Below are 23848 nucleotides of genomic sequence, written 5' to 3'. Positions count from 1 at the left end.
TTCCTTCAAACTACAGTTCCTATTTATGTTTTGCAGCTATCTTCCATTTTCAGAAAGTTAAAAAGTAGTTTTGTCTTACAAACTGTAAGTTGCAGAAAGGAATGCCACCCCCCCCCCCATTCTCCTACTAACATGCTAAGTTTAAAATTTCTTGGTCAGTAATAGATATTGACACATTAATCTACTCTCTAGTGGAGGAATTAGGCACTGCAGCTAATTATGGGCCACACAAGAAATGCACACGTGTGCATTTCTTGTGGTGGTGTATGTATTCAGACTTGCAACCTTACTTCTGGCTGGGCACACTAGGGAAGGGAAATTCTGCAGGTGGTTCATGGTCGCTCACTAGCCTTCTCTCTCTCTCTCTCTCTCTCTCTCCCCCTCCCTCCCCCTATGTTTTGCCCACGTACTGACTGTTTTCATAGTATGAATCAACACTGTGTTTTAGGCAGTTTTCGTTTGGATAACCCTTTGGATAAAAGTGAAATCTCCAAAAACTACCTAAAAAACAATGCGTAATTGATATTGAATTTGGACTTTGTAATGTTCCACAAAAAGATTTATTTATTCAACATGTTAACCAAGTAGTGAATAACATAAAAGAAACGCGACTTCCTAAATTGAATTCACATGACAGTTCAGCTTTACGAGAACTTCGGGAAAATAAAGACATTATTATACAGGGGGCAGATAAAGGAGATATAGTCGTAATACTAGATAAACCTGATTATATTAATAAGTTAGATTCAGTTTTTCAGATATCTCCACTTATCTTGAAGTAGACCTGGCACTGTTTACCAATTTGGTCAATCAATACAATAAAACGTTAACCACGTATTGAAAAAACGTCAACATTACTATGGCTCAGTTAAAGGAGTTGAAGGCCAAAACATACAATATTCCTGCACTTTTCGGTAAAGTAAAATTACACAAGACTGGATTTCCTATTCGACCTATCGTTTCCTACAAGAACTCTGCATTTTCATCCTTAACCACACATGTATATAGCATTATAAAACCCTTTAGACAGGTAATACAATTTGGGATTAAGAATTACAATACATTATTTAATAATCTTAAAGATTGTAGACTTGGCGACAATGACAATTTATTCTCACTAGATGTTACCTCGTTATATACAAATGTAAACGTTGAATATACATTAGATATTATTTGGAATATGTTAAAAAATAACTCGATACTGATACATTATACGAAGCTACCTATTAAGGAAATTTTTCACTTAATTAAACTGTTAGTTGAGGCCAACTATATCATCTTTCAAGACAAGGTGTACAAACAAATTTTTGGATTACCAATGGGTTTGAGCCTGAACGGCTTAATGTCAGATATCTACCTCTCGATGATTGAGCATGTACATTTGACACCTTTTTGACCCCGTATCACATACTGTGGGAGGTATTTAGACAATGTCCTAGTTATTATTTAGTAACAAAAATTGTCTCGCAACAGATTTGAATTATTGTTGCGCCTCATTCACTTTTCAGACAAAGAAATCGCTATTCCAGGGGACAGGCTCGGTAAGATACAACACCTGATAGATGTTTTGCAGCTGAAATATCAAAATATATTTTTCCCCGGTGAAGATTTCGTCATTGACAAAACTCTTATTGCTTGGAGGGGCAGGCTGATATTCCAACAGTATATTCCAAATAAAGTGCACAGGTATGGAATCAAGCTGTTCAAGTTATGTTCCACTGAAGGATATACCTGGTCGAGCAAGATCTATTCAGGTAAATCTGAAAATTATATAAAATCCGTAGGTTTAGCTGCAAAGGTCTGCGAAGAGTTATCATAAGGACTTCTAAATAAAGGTTGCACCTTGTACGTAGATAACTTTTATACCAGATAACATCTGGCGTTATCGTTTCTTCATAAAAAAACTCATGTTGTTGGTACATTACGAGCGAATAAAAAATTTATGCCCAAAGAAATCATGTACTCAAAGCTAAATAAAGGGAGATTATAGCCAAAGAAGTCATGTACTCAAAGCTAAATAAAGGGAGATTATAGCCAAAGAAGAAAAAAATGGAATTATTGTTCTAAAGTGGCAAGATGCGAGACTACTAAAAACAAAGCATGCCCCAGAAATGGTTAATGGCCCCTCCACCAGTAAACAAAGATGGAAAGAAGCAAAAAAAAAAAAAAACCCACTTCCTATTCTAGCTTATAATAAGGGAAAGGCAGGCATTAATCTGTCGGATCAAATGGGTTTATATGCCACAATGCTAAGAAAGGGGGTAAAATGGTACCAGAATTTAGCAATAGAATATATACTCGAAATATCAATTGTCAATTCGTACATGGTATACAAGAGTGCTACGCGAAAACAAATAAAAATAAGAAGCTTTCGGGAAGAAGAGGTAGTTACGGATTTGCTAAATATAGAACAAAGAGAAATGTGAATAGCCAAAATGTGGTAACACTCATATACTAATGACAAAAATCGACACAAACAACAAGAAAGTTACAAGGATGTATGTTTTTTGTTACGTAAATTGAAACAGTTGGAAGGAAGATCAGTTGCTAGCAGAAAGAGGAAAAGAGTTTTGACGTATTGTCCAGACTGTATTCACAGCTTTTCATGTGTTTGGAGTGTTTTGTACAACACCATAAATCAAAATAAATATAATTACAGTTTTATAATTTTATAATTATAAAATTTGTAATAATAAAGAATTTTTAAATAATGACCAGTTACTTGCTTATTTTTTCTCATAGTGCCATGCAAATTAAATCACATGTAACACCTGAGACCACACTTTCAAAAATAATGTAAATTTCCAACAATCGTCAGTGCTATACGGCTGACGCAGCTCTCACTGAAACAGTGGGTGTCAGCAATATATGTCTGACACGGCGCCTGAAAAATGTAATGTCAGACATATACAGCCGACGCAGCAGTCAATTTGTTAAATAGCTATTTTCCCAGAATACAGATAAGAGGGGGGGGGGAGAAATATTACTGCAATTACGTAGTACATTGCCGCTATTAGACCAACAGATATAACGAGTATCGCACATGCTCTGAGACAATTCGCATCACACAGACTAGCAGATGTAGTGAGCGTCACGCATGCTCAGTCAAGTCGGAGCTGATAGTAACTTGCGATCTGAACAGCATTTATGGAAATGGTAGTGGATATTTGAGAATTTCAAGCTGTTTATGTAGGGCAAGGTTTCTCAAAGTGGAAGGTGGAATGCAACATGCTATCATCAGCAAACTATGGAAAGGATTTCTGGTCAATGGAAGAAGGTCATTAATATACAAGAGGAAAAGAGTGGATGAAAGAACTGAACCTTGGGCAACACCAGCATTAGTGGAGAAGTAGAAGACAGAGAGCCATCTACCATCACCTGCAGTGAACGGTCAGAGAGAAAATTGGATACTCAATTACAAAAAACAGTTGGCAAACCATAAGATGGAAGCTTATTTAGAAGACCTTTATGCCAAACATGATCAAAAGCCTTTGAAATGTGAAGAGCAACTGCTTCCATTTCACCAAACTTTTCTATTGAATTTGTGCTTAAATGGGTAACATAAGCCAGAATATCACCAGTGGATCAACACTGATGGAATCTATGCTGGTGATCATTGTTCAGATGGAAGGTTTCTAGATAGTTCAAGAGTTGGCAGTTAATTGATTTCTCCATTACTTTAGAAAGAATAGAAGTAATTGCAATGGGAAGATAATGAATGGAAGAGATTTGTCACCCATTTTAGGAACTGGCTGAATATAAGCATATTTTCAAACAAGAAAAAATTCCTTTGAGATAAGAAAGTGAAAAAAGGTGACACGGAATAGGAGTATGTACAGGACCACAGGCTTTGAGAACAAGTGGAAAAATACCATCGGGACCTTTGATGTCCTTAGCATCAAGATTGTTGAAAATCCTTCTGACATCTTTTCGAAAGAAGACCACATTGAATGGAGTGTACTGGAAATGGTAGGAGATGGTTTACCAAGATCATCAATACATGAGTTGGAAGAAACGTAGGATACTAGCAGGTCAGCTTTAAATAACAGCTATTCAGTTGTTAGGAGCTTTGGTGTAGGCAGAAAATGAACCTGGAAATTTGGATACAAGCCAGTTGCGATATGCAACATTCTTATCTTGAACAGCCTTAGCTTATTGGAAAACCCAGGTTTAGATAGAGGACGAGATTTTAAGGTGGATGGTAGAATAAAGGATATCATTCCCACAAGAATAATTTTACTGACATGAACTGAGCAAAAGTTGACATCAGAAAATTTGAAACAGTAATCCAACCATGGAAAAGTAGAATAGAAACTCGCAGATCAGATCATATAATTTTGCATTCTTGTAATGCCAAACAACACGAGGTTGAGATTGGCCACAAGAGAAAGGCTCCATTGGAGAAGAGACCATCGGGAAGTTGTGATCTGTGGTGCTTAGAGGACCACAGATCACAACAATCGTGTACTTAGAAGGATTGTTTGTGAAAAAAAATCAAGCATGTTGGCACGCTTGGTTAAGACTCTGGTATTCTGGTAGGTAAATGAACAATCTGTGTGAGGTCATCACTCTCACACTAGCAAGACTTTTGTGGATTTATTGGATGCCTCCTGTTTTCTACAGCAATATTTTGAGAGACAATCAGAGAGAGTAATAGTCTTGATCTGATTATCAGAAATGTTCTTCATGCATTAAGAATCTGCAGATAAAGGAAACACTAGGTGGCATGATTACAGTGTACTGATCTGGGATTTACTAAATTACTAAAAGATATAACTACCATCAAGGGTAAAGGAAGGGCTTTTGCTTTTGTAAAGGTGACTTTACAAAAAAGGGTCTCAGACAGTTTTTAAATTCTATACAGTGGGATCAACTGATCATATTACTAACGGTTAATTCTAAATGGGAAGCCTTCAGGGACTTAATCTTGGAGGCTACTAGGCTTTTCATACTAAATAAGAAATAATGTTCAGGGTTTAGGCCTAAATGGATGTCAGATGAATTAATGAGACTCGTGGCAGAGAAGAAAAATGCGTGGGATGCATATAAATTATCAGGTGATGTAGAAGCCTCTGGCAGATATATACTATAGAAGGAAAGAGTGGAATCAGATTGGTCCACATAACACAGATGGTTTAACTGTTGATAATCATGCTCAGGTAGCTGATAAACTGAATGAGTATTTTGCATCTACATTCACACATGAGGAGTTATTCGAGGAGAGGAATGGCAGAAGCTTATCAAACTCTAACAGGGAGCTAACTGATTTTGTAATAACTGAGAGCAGAGTGGAGGAGAAATTGTTGAAATTAAATATAAGAAAGGCAGATGGGATCTATCCAGTTATATTAAAGGCAGCAGTAAAGGAAGTAAGCAAACCCTTAAGCCATAATTATGAGAGTTTCCTTAGACTCAGAGGAGGTCCCCATGGACTGAAGGTGTGCAAATGTATCCCCAATTCACAAAGGGGGTTCAAAAGTAACTACAGACCTGTTAGTTTAACTTGTGTTCCAGGGGAAAATAATGAAGTCACTGGTTAAAGAAGCATTGCAGGATCATCTAGACAAGACTGCAGTAGTAGTTAAGACACAGCATGGGTTTGTTAAAGGGAGGTATTATCTGACCAGTTTGATTGGATACTATGATGTTGTCACAAAGGAATTGAATGCAAAAAATAACTTTGATATTATATACTTGGATTTCAGAAAAGCTTTTGATACTGTTGCACATGGAAGACTGCTGTACACGTTCGAGCGGTGTGGCATTAAGGGCAAGCTGCTACAATGGGTAAAGGGATGATTGAGTGGGGAGACGACAGAGAGTGGTAATCAATAGACACTGCTCTTCGTGGACTAATGTTATTAGTGCAGTTACCCAAGGTTCTGTGCTGGGTCCATTGTTGTTTTGTGTATTCATCAATGATATTGATGAGGGTATATCAAACAATGTCCAAGTTTGCAGATGATAAAAAGGTTGGCAGGGTTGTTAATGACAGTATGGTACTGCAACTGGATCTAGATAAGTTGGGCAAATGGGCTGAGAAGTGGCAACTGAAGTTTAGCATTGCAAAGTACTGCATATGGGTAGTAGTAATCGAAGAGAAACATACCAACTGTATGGGACCACACTCAGGGAAGTGGAGAGTAAAAAAGACCTGGGGGTAATTGTGAGGTCATATATGAAGTTTACTGGGCAGTGCAGACAGGCTGAAGAGCAGGTCATGGAGTCTTGTCAATGATATATAGGAATTTTTCTAGTAGGGACAAGGTGGTGATTATCCCGTTGTACAAGGCAGTGGTCAGGCCACACCTTGAATACTATGTACAGGTCTGGAGGCCTCATTTTAAGAAGGATGTAGAGTTGCTAGAACGTGTACAAAGAAGGGCAACAAGATTGGTCAGGGAAACCAAGCGGTGCAGATAGGCTTAAGTATTGCAAATTGCAGCACCTGGAGACTAGGCACGTACAAGATGATCTGATTGAGGTGTATAAGGCCTTGAGTCGGTTGAGCAAGCTCAGTGCTGATGGGATTCTTCCAGTTGCTCAGATTAACACCTGGGTGGCATAGATTCAAACTGAGGAAAGACAGTTATAGAATAGATTTTTGGAAATTTTCCTTTAGCTAGTGGGTAGTTGATTGCTGGAACAGACTTCCATCTCTTGTTGTGGAATTTGATAGCTTAAGTAAATTTATGGCTGAGCTGGACAAGCATTTGGATTGAATAGATGTGTGAAATGGAAGGGTTGGCTTTTTGTTTTTTTTTTTTTTTTTTGCTGATGCTGCATAAGCTTGCTTTCTTGCATCATATGCCCCTGCTAATGCTAATTGCTAAACCTTCAGCATCTCAACCGGCTGCTTCCGTGTGACTAGAAAATGGAGCAAGCTGGAGTTGTGAACATTAAAATCATCAAGAAAAATTACCTCACTGTTAGGAAAGTTGGACTGGAAAAAAGTCAAAGTGAAGTTTCAAAGAAAGGAAGTAGTAGTAGTAGTGGCATGTGATGCAAGAAAGCAAATGTATGAGCTTATGCAGCATCGGCCAAAAAAAAAAAAAAAATCACACCATTCCCTCTAAATGCCTGTCCAGTTCCTCCTTAAATTTATTCAACCTATCAACTTCCACAATGACAGATGGAAGTTTGTTCCAGCAATTAACCACCCACTGGCTAAAGGCAAATTTCCTCACATCTATTCTACATCTGTCCTTTCGTAATTTGAATTTATGCCCCCTTAGGTTCATAATCTGAACAAGTGGAAGGATCCCATCAGAATTCAGCGTGCTGAACCCATTCAAGGCCTTATACACCTCAATCAGATCACCGCACAGGTGCCTAGTCTCCAGCCACTGCAATTTGCAGAACTTAAGCCTCTCTTGATAAGAGGATCCCTTCATTCCCCTCACCAATCTTGTTGCCCTTCTCTGTACATGCTCAAGTAAATCTACATCGTTCCTAAAATGAGGCCTCCAGACCTGTACTCAGTACTCAAGGCATGGCCTGACCATTGCCTTATACAGAGGGATAATCACCTCCTTTTCCCTGCTAGCAAAAATCCTATATATCATTGACAAAACCCCATGACCTGCCCTGGCAGCTTGTCTGGATTGCTCAGAAAACTTCATATCTGCCTGCACAGTTACTCCCAGGTCTTTTTCATTTTCTACCACGTTAAGTGTAGTACCACACAGTTGGTACGTTTCTCTGGGGTTACTTCTACCCATATGCAGTACTTTGCATTTGTCAAGGTTAAACTTCAGTTGCCACTTCTTAGCCCATCTGCCCAAATTATCTAGATCCTGTTGCAGTAGCACACTGCCATTACTGTCATTAACAACCCTGCCAACCTTTGTATCATCTGCAAACTTCGACATTAAGCCTGATATACCTTCATCAATATCATTGATAAATATACAAAACAACAGTGGACCCAACACCGAACTCTGAGGGACTCCACTAATAACATTGTGAGTGGTGAGATATTTTTTTTGCAGTTTCTGCTAGTATAGGGTACTGCTGATGGTGGCATTGCCACCAAGTTGTTGGGCTTCCCTTCCTCTCTAATAGTGCCTGACTAATGTAAACCCTTATGTCCTCTTCAACTCCTGGACTAGAAGATTTGGTTGATGGTGGTGATGCAATTTCATTGAAGCAGTCCCACAAACTGATGCCTTGCGCACTGCTTGAAGGAGATGCTTTCTGAATTATTCAGAAGCGGATTTAAAATCAGTGCCCTCACTTATATTTTTAATTTCTAATATTTTTGCTTGCACTTGCTGTTTCACATCATCACTTGAGAAAAATTTGTCCTTAAACCTAGGATCTAGAAATATGGCAATGGAGCAATGTAATTGACTTTCAAGATAACAAAATCATCTCTGAATTTCCATCTTCATCTCAGCTTCCATTGCATACACACCAGTTTCAGCATCTTCTCTGGAGTAGAATGATAAGAGAATTTTTACATCAGGTATCATGTAAGAAATACCTGCACTCTCAGGGCACATCAATTTTTTTATTACTTCAGCTGGTTCCAGTCAGTCCTGCTATGTTGATATTGTTATCTACAAAGTACAGTATTATGGCTTTTTGTTCAGGCAGCCTTTTTAACATGTAATAGCTGCTATTCCATTTTGTTTGAATATCTTGTATAAGCACATGAAAAGGCAGATCCAAGTCTTTTGTGTGTTATGTAGCTTGTCTTTAGCTGAAGAAGAATAATGAAAGTGACCTACTATCTTTCTGCTTATGACCAGCAATTCTGTTACATTACACTGTGCCATAACAGCTTTCTGAACACACAAGTGAAGGTGTAAACAACATCATATGTTTGTGATTCCTAAATCACTTATAGCCTTCGCCATGTTTGTTCCATTGTCAGTGATAATTGCATGATACTTTTCTTTACTAATTTTCTGTTCCATAAATATTTCCTCAATCAGCTTCACTATATTGCTAGCTATATGAGACCCAGAAATCTCTCAGCAAGCAAGTAAAGCGGAAGCATGTTTGAATTTATCATTAATCCATTGTGCTGTCAAACTTAAGAAAGACTTCTGGTTGTTTGTGTATGTACAAATTTCTGTTGTACAAGATACAGAAGGGAATACACATTATTTAACATCATTAACCTTTTTGAACACAGCAGAATGTACATCGGGGAAAAATTTTTCTGTAACATGTTTTCTAGAAGGAACTTTGTATCTAGGATTCATAGCTTGGGCAAATCTCAAAAATCCTTCATCTTCAACTATTTAAAATGGTTGACAATCTATAGCAATCATTTCAACAAGCTTTTTGTTTAAATTTTTTGCCTCCATAGACTCAACTATAAGGAATTGTCTTCTTAAAGCATCTTGTAAAGTCTGTTGTTTTGAAGTTTGATTAGTGAAAACACATTATGTTTTAAAGACCGCATTTTTCTCTAATTCTTTCTTCCATTCTTCATACTCTTTATTATGTCAGGATTAAAGATGATTTATCATAGATGTCATTGTAAATGACTTTGCTGTTTTTCCTCCTCGTGAAATTTGTGAAATTTTGAGAAATGGGGTGTAGTTGACACTGCTTTTAATTCATCTTCACAAGATATGAAGAATTTCCAAATAGCACTTTTTCTTGAAAGTCTCATGGCCTAAATAGAATTAAATAAATAAAAACTAAATATAGCTTTTAAAGTTTATAAGCACATAATATGATTTTCGCTTCTAGTTTCATTTAGAATGCATTAGGTACCTTGTGTGTAAGGCACTATTCACATATTAACAATAAATGCAAGAGAGCGATGTGGATGATGGTACCGAAATGTTAACTGAAATATTATTTCATAGATTAAGCATAATACAGTTGAACTTGGTTATAACGAGCATCAAGGGACCAAAAAAATTTCTCGCATGTAGCCATTACTCGCTATATCAGTGATAGCAGAGATGGGGAAACCCCTGGGGCCATTCGACAATGAGCACTCTATATCAGTGATGACTTAAAATCTACCTCCTATTTTTTTTAATTCTCAATAACTTGATAAAAAAATATTCAAAAAACAAAAGAAATATTAGAGAGAAAAAAATAATATAATTTTATACCTACATATTATTTGTATTAATATGCTTGTATAAACTACAATACACTTAACATTCAACACAATTTGTCTGTAATTTTAAAACCATACACACAAGTGCCTCCGTAGCCAGGTGGGCAGGAGCAGCAGTGTGTAGCACACGCTTCTTGATCAGACCGGAGTTTGAGCCCGTGACTACCAAATATGGAGGATGCGGAAAGGTCAGGGAATGACCACCGCATATCCCCGGAGCAATATGGCCTTAGTTGCTAATGCTCCTAAAAACCAAATAACAAGAAAACCATACACTTAATTACTAAACAATTTAAGTTTCCCCTTAAAACACTCAGTGTGTTAAAAGTCTCATTACTTGCCTCAGTTCCTTCAAAAAAAATTGACTAATGTGTCCATTGCACCTTGAGCTTGGGAGATTGTCAGCACTGATTTTGATTCACTTTCAATTGTCATCATATCATCATCACAATCATTGTCTTTGTTGAGCACAGCATCTACAATGTCACTCTCTGCAGGAAGACCACTAATTAATAATTTGTCATTGACTCGTACAAATTCATCAGTGTTATCTGTATTAAAACCTACAACGTTGTTACGTAGCAACCATTCAGATAATGGTAAGTTGTTTTCTTCATTTCCATCTTCTTCATCTACAATTGAAATTTCATTTGATTTTCATTTCGATTTCTTGAAGCAATTCAATATGGTTGTCGAAGTAATGTTGTTCCACGCATCATTCAATAAATTTAAAGCATCCAATATCGGTATAGACTTGGTAAGTTTCTGTTCTCTTTGACTGATCAGATGTAGAACTAGAAATCTTTTATAAAATCCTTTCAAACTCTTGATTATATGACCCATATGTCCATTGGTTGTAAATTTGATGTCACATTGGGAGGAAGAAACACCAGCTCAATGTTGGACAAATTTTGAATCTGGGGATGTGCAGGACAGTTATCAACTAACAATAAAATATTTCTCTTCTTTTTGAATAGCTCCTTATTCCAATCATTTACATATTGCTGAAAAATAGCCGAAGTCATCCAAGCATTCTTGTTTGCAGTGAGAGAGCATTTCACGACAGCAGCGTACTGTAATTAGTATCATTAACAACCCTGCTGACCTTTGTATTGTCTGCAAACGTGGACATTAAGCCTGATATACCTTCATCAATATCATTAATAAATATAGAAAACAAAAGTGGTCCTAACACTGAACCCTGGGGGACTCACTAATAACACTAGTCCACGAAGAGCAGTGTCCATTGATTACCCCTTAGTTGCTAATGCGCCAATAAAACCCAACCAACCAACCATTGATTACCACTCTCTGTGTTCTCCCACTCAAGCCTCCCTTTATCGATAGCAGCAACTTGCCCTTAATGCCGTGCTGCTCTAATTTGTACGGCATTTTTCCCTGTGCAACAGTATCAACAGGATTTCCTGAAATCCAAGTGTATGGTATCAGAATTTGCATCCAGTTCCTTTCTGACTGCATTGTAATATCCAATCCAATTGGTTGGACAAGATTTTCCCTTAACAAACCCACGATGTGTCTGAACTATAACTGCAGTCTTATCTAGATGATCCTGCAATGTTTCTTTTACTAGTGAGTCCATTATTTTCCTCGGAACAGAAGTTAAACTAACAGCTCTGTAATTACTCGTTCCAACTCTTTGTGAATTGGGAATACATGCATTGTGAATTGGCACATCTCCAATCGGTGGGAACCTCCCCTGAATCCAAGGATGCTCCATAACTGTGGCTAAGGGTTTACTTACTTCCTTTGCTGCCTCCCTTAATATAATTGGATAGATCCCATCCATACCAGGTGCCTTTCTTATGTTTAACTTCAACAATGTCTCCTCCACTTTCCTCTCAGTTATTATAAAATCATTTAGTTGCCTGTTAGAGTTTGATAAACTTCTGGCCACCACTTCCCCACAGAATTCCTTCCTTGTGAATATAGATGCAAAATACTCATTCAGCTTGTCAGCTATCTGAGCAGAATCATTAACAGTTGAACCATCGATATCAAGAGGACCAATCTGATTCATCCCCTTCCTTCTAGCGTTACATAAGTAAAGAAGTCTTTGCTGTTTTTCTGTGCATTCTTTGCAAATATTTTTCATAATCTGCCTTAGATTGCCAACCTTCTTTATGACTTGATTACAGCCTAGCTTATATCTACCAGAGGCTTCTGTGTTGCCCAATAATTTATATGTATCCCATACATTTTTTTTTATCTGCCACAAGTCTCATTAGTTCATCTGACATCCATTTAGGCCTAAACCTTAAACTGTATTTCTTAGTTGGAACAAAAAGCCTAGTAGCTTCCAAGATTACCTCCTTGAATGCTTCCCATTTAGAATTTGCTGGGGGTAACATCATCTCTTGGTTCCACTATATAGAATTTAAGAACTATCTGAGACCAGTCACCTTTATGAAAGCAAAAGCCTGCCCTTTACCCTTAATGGTAGTTACATCTTTAAGTAAATCCCACATCAATATCTGGATCATGATCACTGCCACCAAATGGTTCTTTTTTCTGAAGATTCTTAATGCACAAAGAATCACTGGTAATAATCAAATCAAGAGTATTAATCTCTCTTGTTGCCTCTCTAACATGCTGCAGTAGAAAACAGTCATCCAATAAATCTACAAAATCACTTGCTAGTGTGCAAGTGACCAACTCACAAGTTCCAGTCAATATATCCGGGAAGTTAAAATCCCCCATTATAAGGTAACCTGATTTACTTGCCCATTGTATTTCTCTGTATAGTTGTTCGTTGTACTCATTAGAGTCATTAGGCCGATATCAAACTCTTACCCTCATTTTTGCTTTCCCAGTGCTTATATAACACGAAACTGGCTCAACATTACACTGTCCACCAATGTCAACTGGATGCACTGCCTTAGATTTTGTTTTCTAACTAACAGCATAACCCCCTCCTCCCTTCCTGTCCTGTCTGTCTTTTCTGTACACATTGTATTCCCCAAATTCAAATTCTGCATTTCTTATATCCGTATGGCACCAGGTCTCTGATATCCCAACAATTACTGTCTTTCACGTCTTGACTGGCACTTCAAATTCATCAAATTAATTTACTATACTCCTAGTATTGGTATACATAAAAGTTTACATGCACCTGTTCTTACTCTTAGTTGAATTTGAAAGTGTCTGCAATTCTGCCTAGACACGATAGGAGGGAGTATATGATGAGAGCCTTGTCGTTCAATTCGGCCCTGGAAAGATTGTGCAAGGCTCAAGGGATAGAATTTTTTTCACCCTGGTCTGTACTTGTTAACAGGAGAGACTGCTTCTACAGGGATGGGATACACTTAAATAGGAAGGGTGCAAGAATATTTGCTGATGCTATCGAGGCAGTGTTAGGTGGGTCGGAAAACTGAAAGCTTGGGGGGATACAAGGACTAATAGTTTAATAGTAGCCGTAGGCAGAGGTGAAGTTGATTCTTGCACTTCTATTAGAATAAGTAGCGACCTGGAGCGAGGGGGGTTGGGGATTTCGGGGACGGATGGCAGTCATCCTGAAATAGGTGGGTATATGAGATGTGTTAGGGTAACTAGGAATAGGAGCATGTATGCTTGCATGTATACCAATGCTAGAAGTATAGTAAATAAATTTGATGTGTTGGTCAAGACATCAAAGGTAGATATTGTTGGGATAGCAGAGACGTGGTGTCACACAGATATGAGGAATGCAGAACTGGAATTTGGGGAGTACAATGTGTACAGAAAGGATAGACAGGATAGAAAGGGAGGAGGTGTTATGCTGTTAATTAAGAAAAACATAAAATCAAAAGAAGTGCACCCAGTTGTTATAGATGAATAGTGCACTGTTGAGTCAGTTTGGTGTGACATAAGCACTGCGAAAGCAAAAATAAGAGTAGGAGTGTGTTATAGGCCTAATGAGTACAATGAACAATTGTACAGAGAAATAGAGTGGGCCAGTAAATCAGAATGTCTTATAATGGGGGATTTTAACTTCCCAGATATTGACTGGAACTTGTGGGTTGGTCACTCACACACTAGTAAGACTTTTGTGGATTTATTGGATGATTGTTTTGTGCAGCAGCATGTTCGAGAGGCAACCAGAGAAAGTAATACTCTTGATCTGGTTATCAGCAGTGATCATTCGTGTATTAAGAATTTGCAGATAAAGGAACCACTAGGTGGCAGTGATCACAGTACACTGATGTGGGATTTAGTTAAAGATATAATCACCGTCAGGGGTAAAGGAAAGGGTTTTTGCTTCCGTAAAGGTGAGTACACTGGTCTCAGAAATTTTTAAATTCTGTACAGTGGGATCAACTGACGATGTTACCAACAGTAAATTCTAAGTGGGAAGCATTCAAGGAATTAATCGTGGATGCTACTAAAAGTTTCATATATATTAAAAAATATTGTTCAAGGTTTAGGCCTAAATGGTTATCTAATGAACTAATGAGACTCGTAACAGGGAAGAAAAATGCATGGGATGCATATAAATTATCAAGCGACAAAGAAGCCTATGGCAGATATAAGCTAGTCTGTAATCAGGTCACAAAGGAGGTTAGACAGGCGAAGGCAGATTATGAGAAATCCTTGGCAAAAGATGCTAAGAAAAACAGCAAGGATTTCTTTACTTATATAAACTCTAAAAGGAAGGGGATGAATCTGATTGGTCCACTTGACATCGATGGTTCGACTGATGATGATCCTGCTCAGATAGCAAACAAATTGAATGAGTATTTTGCATCTACATTCACACATGACAAATTATTAAGGTTTGAAAATGGCAGAAGGTTATCAAATTGTAGGAGGATACTTAATGATTTTGTAATAACTGAGAGCAAAGTGGAGGAGAAATTGTTGAAGTTAAACATAAGAAAGCACCTGGGGTGGATGGGATCTATCCAGTTATATTAAAGGAGGCAACAAAGCAACTAAGCAAACCCTTAGCCATAATTATGAGAGCATCTTTGGACTCAGGGGAGGGTTCCCATGGACTGGAGATGTGCAAATGTATCCCCAATTCACAAAGGGGGGATCGGAGGGTGACACGAGTAATTACAGACCAGTTAGTTTAACTTCTGTTCCGGGTAAAATAATGGAGTCACTGGTTAAAGATGCATTGCAGGATCATCTAGACAAGACTGCAGCAATAATTCAGACACAGCATGGGTTTGTTAAGGGAAAGTCTTGTCTGACAAATTTGATAGGATATTATGATGTGGTTACAAAGGAACTGGATTAAAAAAATAATTTTGATATCATATATTTGGATTTCAGGAAAGCTTTTGACACTGTTGCGCATGAAAGACTATTGTACAAATTGGAGCAGAATGGTATTAAGGGTAAGTTGCTACAATGGATAAAAGGATGGTTAAGTGGGAGAAGACAGAGGGTGGTAATCAATGAGTGCTGCTCTTCGTGGACTAATGTTATTATTGGAGTCCCACAGGGTTCGGTGTTGGGTCCACTGTTGTTTTGTATATTTATCAATGATATTGATGAAGGTATATCAGGCTTAATGTCGAAGTTTGCAGATGATTCAAAGGTTGGCAGGGTTGTTAATGACACTAAAGGCAGTGTGCTACTGCAACAGGATCTAGATAATTTGGGCAAATGGGCTAAGAAGTGGCAACTGAAGTTTAAACTTGACAAAAGTTCTTCATATGGGTAGAAGTAACCCCAGAGAAACATACCAACTGTGTGGTACTACACCTAAGCTGGTAGAAAATGAAAAAGACCTGGGAGTAATTGTGCAGGCAGATATGAAGTTTTCTGAGCAATGCAGACAGGCCGCCAGGGAAGGTCATGGGGTTTTGTCAATGATATATAGGAATTTTGCTAGCAGGGAAAAGGCGGTGATTATCCCTCTATATAAGGCAATGGTCAGGCCATGCCTTGAGTACTGCATACAGGTCTGGAGGCCTCATTTTAGGAAGGATGTAAATTTACTTGAGCGTGTACAGAGAAGGGCAAAAAGATTGGTGAGGGGAATGAAGGGATCCTCTTACCAAGAGAGGCTTAAGTTCTGCAAATTGCAGTGGCTGGAGACTAGGCACCTGCACAGTGATCTGATTGAGGTGTATATGGCCTTGAATGGTTTGAGCACACTGAATTCTAATGGGGTCCTTCCACTTGTTTAGATTATAAACCTAAGGGGGCATAAATTCAAATTAAGAAAGGACAGATGTAGAATAGATGTGCGGAAATTTGTGTTTAGCGAGCGTGTGGTTAATTGCTGGAACAAATTTCCATCTGTCGTTGTGGAAGTTGATAGGTTGAATAAATTTAAGGAGGAACTGGACAGACATTTGGAGGGAATGGTGTGATTTTTTTTTTTTTTTATTTATTTATATATATATATATATTTTTTTTTTTTTTTTTTGGCTGATGCTGCATAAGCTCATACACTTGCTTTCTTGCATCACATGCCACTGCTACTACTACTACCCTAACACAGCCCGTGTATTTACTTGTTCCATGATGACTCCCGACAGTTCTTGAAATACCCAGCAGCTCTGGTGCTTTGTTAATTTTTATCTGCTACACTTTCTGTCATCTATCTTTCCTTTATTATAAAATCATATAACTCCTAATTTGTACTAGACTGCTAACCATGTCTCTTCTTTATGGGCAAACATGGATACAAAATGTTATTTGTGAACAATGTGTACAAAATCATGAATAGTTAGGCCTTTCATATCCAGTGGGCCAGTGTGATACATATTTGGTTTTTAGGAGCATTAGCAACTAAAGCCATATTGCTCCACAGATATGCAGTGGTCATTCCCTGACCTTTCCGCATCCTCCGTATTTGGTGGTCACAGGCTCGAACCCCAGTCTAATCAAGAAGCATGTACTACGCACTGCTGCTCCTGCCCACCTGGCTACGGAGGTGCTGTCATAATCTTGCATTAGCCTGCCTAACTCCTGAGTAACTTGATTACAGACAATTTTTTACTTAACAGTAGGACTCAAGTATCCCATTACTAACAGGGAGTGTGGTGGATGGGATCTATCCAATCATATTAAGTGAGGCAGCAAAGGAAGTAAGTATACTCGTAGCCATAATTATGAGATCATCCTTGCATTCAGTCGAAGGCCCTATGGACTGCAAATATATCCCCAATTCAAAAAGGGAGATCGAAAGGTGATATGATTAATTACTGATCTATTAGCTTAAGGTCTGTTCCAAGGAAAATAAAAGAGTCACTGGTTAAAAAAGTAATGCAGGATTGTCTAAACTGGAATGAACTTATACTGCAGTCACAGCATGGTTTTGTTAAAGGGGAAAAAATAGAAAAGATGCACACAGCTGTGATTTTCTGAGATGGCTCGGGACCTAGGACAAACTTCTCACATATATTCATTATTCTTAATATATCTGTATATGGAGTATTTTTCTGATCTCTATGTTAGTTTAAAATTTTTTCAAACAGAGACAATGTTAAATCAATTTCAGACTCCAGATGTCCAGGGTACTGCTAGTTTAGCAACCTATATGGGTGCTCCAAGCCCAGCTGCAGAAGTAACAGTAACATCAAGCAACTCATGCCCTATAGTAACCACATGCACTTCAGGAATGTCATCTTGTGGTTCTGCTGCACGTGTAGATACCGATCCAACAGATTTAAGCCACAGTCAAATGGCATCTCAGCCTCAGGAGGGTATTACAACACCTAGTATTACTGCTGATGGAATACAGGGAAACCTTATGACTAACAGGTATGCTGTAACTTATAAAAATTTTATCAATTTCCCACAAAATAATTAGGATACATTAAAGCTTTAATTTGAGATTTTAGATGTTTTTTGGTTCTTTAACAGTAATTTAAATTATTTTTATAAAAAGTGATTTCAATGTAACTGGCTTATTCAAGTTAACAGTGTTCTAAACCTCCTACTGAATGTTCTGGTCCAGGGTAGCCAACACAACTGCCATCCCACCTAGTATTATACTAATGAAATCTGTATGTTTCATTAGTCCTCTCAACAGTTGTGTTTCAGCTCTAAAATCGCACTAATTCGTTTACAGTGCCTCCTGGCAACATGTTGCATTGTAAAAGAATCGCTGTAGGTAATACACATAAATAAAATAAATGTGATTACATGACTAACAGGAAGGTTGAAATCTAGAATCATAACATGCCAAAATAATAATGAGGTTGGGGGGAAAAAACTGATTTCTCTGTGAACAAAAATGCCACATTCTGAATTGAAACAGGATTCAAAATGAGGGCAGTTGCATGGATGACTTACCCCCAAATTGCTTAGACTACTGACCCATAATGGATCTCAAATCAGACCGAAAATATGAATTAGATTGAGATAGGCAGATACTGAGAGATCCAGCCCTGCGTGTGCATCAATTATTTTATATGCTTGATGGCAGTTGTCCTCCACATGATGACTCAATAGTTAAAGTAATTAAAATGGAGATAGAATGCATATTGTTGGATTTCGTGGGGTGAAAAATAATAATGTAGAATAAAAACTGTGTTAGCAGAAAATGTATTTGTTGCTAGAGGATCAGTATTTGATAATGCATATAAATACACTTATGTTCCTCTCACTATAAATTTTAAAGCCATTCATTTGCTGGCTATTTAGTACTGGCTTCCAATAAAGTTTGTAAGTACTGCCATATAAACATGTTTCTGCCATCACCTCTTAAATTTAAAATCTTAAATCAAAATCTTGCTGTCTTACAAACAAGTTAGTTAATGTACACAGTGCATTACATTTCATGCTGGTTCAGTATTATTTCCTTAAATTAATTATTTTCTTCTGTGATTAATAGAAGTGAAAAGTAAATTTAGTTATCTGCTTATCAACTGATTACTAGGATTATAATTTTATAGAACAATTTACTCTGCAGTGGTAGTACTCCTAATCAAAAAAAAAAAAGTGGTAATGCTATGCCTGATAGGTAACCTTTCTTTTTAATTTCTGGAAAAGGTTTATGGGGTTTATAAAATTTGCTTTGAGTTTACCATTATTTCATCTTTTCTTAATGGATTACAGTACTTATGGGTTTTTTTTTTTTTTTTTAATACAAAAATTACATATTTAAAAAAAAACAATGTTTTTTATACCTTTTATTTTCAACAAAAAAAAAAATTTAAGTCTGCTGAAAATTTAAAAAAAAAAAAAAAAAAATATAGACATAAAGTATGAAGATGAAGCTGTTAAGTTTCTTCCATTTTCTCAACTATCATTTACTTCCATTTTTCAATTGTTCAAATTCAGTGCACTCTGAGCCGACCGGGCTAGCCGAGTGGGTAAAGTACCTGCCCGGCAACCCAAAGGTCGCGGGTTCGATTCCCGCCTCGGGCTTGGATCAAAGTACTGCAAAAACCTTGGGAGGTGCAATATGGCCACAGAAGCCGATGCCCCAACAACTACCAAATCAAAAAAAAAAAAAAAAAAAAAAGTGCACTCTGAATCAAATGAAATTTGAATGTCACCTTCACTGTTTTCACTACACTGTTTTCAGCCAATCTTAAAAACACCTCTTGTTAGACTATTGATATTTATGGAGCACCCGGTACAGTTCTTTACATAGATAGCTTACTCTAGTATTTTTTTTGCTCACAGCAGTAAAAACTTTGCCTGCACAACAAGTTACATTGGTATTGCACTACTTATTAAAGAATAGTAAATAATAATCAAAAATACCCCTTGTAAGGCTATTGATGTCATGTCATTCTTTACCATAGACAGTCCATTCTACTATTTTTTTATGCTCACAATGGAAAAAACTTTGCCTGCACAATGAGCTACACTGATATTGCACTAATGTCAAACAAATGGCCTTGCTAAAAAATTAATAAATTTGATAAAGGCTGCTTTACTTTGCAAAGCAGGCTTCATTGAATTTATGATTATTTTGATAACTAGATGCCTTTTAGGCTATAATGCTCTAAGCATACTTTTACACTGTGATTGAAGAGAACATCCAAAAGTACTACATAAATAATAAAGGAGAGAATAAAACAGTATCTAACTCGCACTTGAAAAATATTTAGCTGTCTCAATAGAAAAATAAATGAAGAAAATGTGAAATCGAAGGAAACAAGATAAAACATCTAACACTTTGTGAAACAAAAAGTTTTATTGCACAAAAAAACTCCTTGAAAGTAAGTCATGTTGTGAAACCATTATTGCATGTAAACATCAATATATTACTTATCACGTCAAGACTAGACATAAAATAAGCTAGATTTTAGTAGATAGAAAATAATACAAATAGCCAAAACAAAAGCAGAAAATATTTAGTAGCATAACTAGTGAGCTATATCCATTGGAAAACAGTAACAAATATGGTCACCTCCTGGGTGTAGTCACACTATAACTGGTAAAATTATAGAAATTCAAAACACAGTACGCAGTGAACAATTTGTCTATTCTTAGGAAGGTACAGAAAATCATAGATTTTTATCGTCAACCAACAATTAACACATGCTTGTTATTTTTGAGATGCACCTCCCAGGTGCAGCACCACCACTGCCGAGTTAATAGAATTATAGTTTTACAATCTCTAAACCTAGCCATTCAGTTTTAATTTCAACTGTATAGCATTTAAAAGGGGAGTTTGAAAAGTTCATATCCTGAATATGAAAGGGTAGCAGTATAGCGTTAAAAATTACTGTACTTGAATGTATACCAGTTTGAATAACCAACCAGGTTTCATTCAGTTTCAATAAAGTCTTTTTTTTAATTACAGTTCTTGTACTCAATAAAGTTGTGTGAATGAGTAAAGATGAACAAAATCGGTCACTGTGCAGTCATCCAATTTCGTGAAGAAGAAGAAAAAAAAAAAAAAAAAGAGGCACTAAGCACCAAAGGCAGTTCATGAGGATATGGTTACAACATTGAAGGAGGATGGCCCTTCCTATTCCAGAGAGAGAGCCTGGAAAGGGATCCACACTGTAGAGGACCTGCAACATCCATCATTCCAGAATTTGTTGATAGTGTGCATAATATGGTGATCGATGATTGACAAATGACAGTTCGATGCATTGCCAGCATCTTAGACATTTCATCTGAACATGGGTGCCACATGAAAACGGTGGTCCTCGTTATGAAAAAAAAAAAAAAAGGTGCCAGCACAATGGATCCCAAAGTTGTTGACAGCAGATTATAAACACAATAGTTGTTAAGTCAAGTGAACATTTGCATGGTTTGTGACTATGGATGAGACTTGGATACATCGGTTTCAGCCATACAAAGGAGCAGTTCAAACAGTGGAAACACAGCTCTTCCCCCCCACCAACAAAAGCCAAGTCAATTTCTCCTGGCAAGGTAGGCACCTCTGTAGCCAGGTGGGCAGGAGCAGCAGTGCATAGCACATGCTTCTTGATTAGACCGGGGTTCGAGCCCGTGCCCACCAAATACGGAGGATGCGGAAAGGTCAGGGAATGACCACCGCATATCCTCGGAGCAATATGGCTTTAGTTGCTAATGCTCCTAAAAACCAAATAACAAAAAAAACAAACAAACAAACCTGGCAATGTGGTCGCATCGGTTTTTTGGGATGCCGATGGAGGGTTGCTAGCAGATGATCTTCACAAAGGCTAATAGTCACAGAGGCATATTATATAGTCCTTGCAATTCATGTACATGAAATCATCAAAGACAATTGCCAAGGAAAACGCAACAAAGGAATCTTCTTCTACCAGGACAACACACCTGTGTTGAAAAGTAACATATTACTAGGCTCCTCAAATAAGCCCTTCATACTCGGGCCCTGAACTTTTCAAATGCCCCTTGTATTAGTTTCTCCCGTATACTTTTAAGCCACTTTTCTTTCTGTGTGTGTGTGTGTGTGTGTGTGTGTGTGTGTGTGTGTGTGTGTGTGTGTGTGTGTGTGTGTGTGTGTGTGTGTGTGTGTGTGTGTGTGTGTGTGTGTGTGTGCCTCTTCGTAAGCGACGCCATGTTCACAAGTCTTACATAACAATACATGTAAAGCATGCATGGACTATCTAAAGCTGATAGTACTACATTAAAACTACATTTTATCTTTGAATTTCTTTTTCCATACTATTTGTGTGGAAAAATGAAATATTAATTGTCAGATTGCTGTTGATCCAATTTTAATAAAATTTGGAATGGTTGGACACATTTTTATCAAGCCCAAATACAAAATTACATGAAAATATGCAGACTGGCCATAAGACTTACCAGGGAAACCCTGGTGGGGCGAAGTCCGATTGAGACCAGTGTGATTTTCAGTATTACACTCTGACCTTCAATACATTCTATTTGTTTTCCCTGGTAAGAATTTTTGACTCAATCCTCCTCTGATTAGGAGTCCCTCTGTTACCTGCGGATCAACGGACGGACAGACGGACGTCACAGTGAAGACAGGTGCATGCATGTGTGTGAGTGCGTGCATTCGTGTATGAATGTATCTAAAAATGAATGGCATGCATAGAAATGGTAGCACAAATAGGATAAAAGAATATTAAATTAATACTGTGATACAAAAAATGTCGATTTATTCACTCAACCAGTGAAAGAGTACTGCTGTTTTAACTGTAGTTATAGTTTACATAATTTTTGCAATGTGAACAATACGCACTGTATTTTTATTGTCGTTTTTTATTAAATATTTTGTTAGATCTCAAGGGACCATAGGACAGCTGGTATCACATGATGTGCTTTTGGGTAGGTGGCGGCTTTCTCTTGAGCTCTTTGGAAGAGTATTTGTTGATGATGTTGGAGCTGAATCAGGATCAGTAATTAGTGAACTTGGAGGATTTCCTGTTAAAGAAGCAAGATTTCGTAGAGAAATGGAAAAAATTAGAAATTCACAACAAAGAGATCTCTTGTTAAAGGTATTAATAATTTATTGGTTTTTATTTTTAATAGGTTCAATTAAATGCCATTTCTAATATCAGTATTATAACTTCTTTACATAGTTGTACTAGATATACATTCTAGATATGCTTAATTAGCAGACTTTGTTATGTACATAATTGTCAATGGCATTTATTCTAGATTCACTTATTAGCAGACATAGATATACTGTAACATCTTCACTGCAGGTTCTGAATACCACAGATAAAAAAATAATAATAATAAAAAAGAGAGAGGGAATAAAAATGTTCTGATATTTATATACAGGAATTTCTTGCATATAGGGAAACAGAGCATACTTTCCATATAATGTTTGCTCTCATAATTGCTGGTGTGTATTACCAACACCACCAGTACTGGCTGGCTGTTTTATCTGGCTCCTTGGGAATCCATGATCAGTAATTAATAAATTGTAAATATATGGTCCCTAACCAAGTTATATGTAAATACCTGGCACATATATAGTAGTTCTTTATTTACATGCTGTTAACAAGTTGTATGAGATAGTTTTCAACCATACAAGTAACTAGGACAGATGCAATTCAGCCATCAAAATAAAAAAATAAAATATTTGTAGAAGAATAAGAGACATTTACCTCAGTATGATACATAGAACACTTCCATATGCTACTCTCCAGAAATTAAAACGATAACATTAATGCAAAATTATTACAGTAAAAAATAATGAAAATAACTAAAAAACATTAAAAAATCAATTGAACACAATTAAAAAATTAATTAAAAGAAGTTTAACACCAATTTTGAAAAACAATTTTCCTTCCTGAAGCTGACAAAGCTTTTCTAATGTGTGTCGTGATCACAGGAATAGAAATTACTGAGTATGTGCAAGCATGAATCTTAAATAAATTATTTGTCTTCACTCATGTTCATAAAAGACCATAA

The 23848-nt window shown here is 37.1% G+C and overlaps 1 protein-coding gene across 2 annotated transcripts in view; it reads left to right on the top strand.

The window, feature by feature from the left end:
• Nucleotides 1-23848, top strand: part of hyd (E3 ubiquitin-protein ligase hyd) — a 670489-nt gene that overhangs the window by 503643 nt on the left and 142998 nt on the right. For both annotated transcript variants that reach the window (XM_090375987.1, XM_090375986.1), the window contains exons 37-38: nucleotides 17547-17809; nucleotides 22707-22923. In XM_090375987.1, the coding sequence (XP_090232113.1) occupies nucleotides 17547-17809; nucleotides 22707-22923 (480 nt within the window). The remainder of the gene's footprint in view (nucleotides 1-17546; nucleotides 17810-22706; nucleotides 22924-23848) is intronic.

This window comes from Mastigoproctus giganteus, chromosome 6 (assembly GCF_048544385.1).
Source record: "Mastigoproctus giganteus isolate SK-2022 chromosome 6, ASM4854438v1, whole genome shotgun sequence".
Taxonomy (NCBI): Eukaryota; Metazoa; Arthropoda; class Arachnida; order Uropygi; family Thelyphonidae; genus Mastigoproctus; species Mastigoproctus giganteus.
The sequence above is the reverse complement of the archived record's forward strand: the minus strand, read 5'-3'. Positions and strand labels throughout refer to the sequence as shown.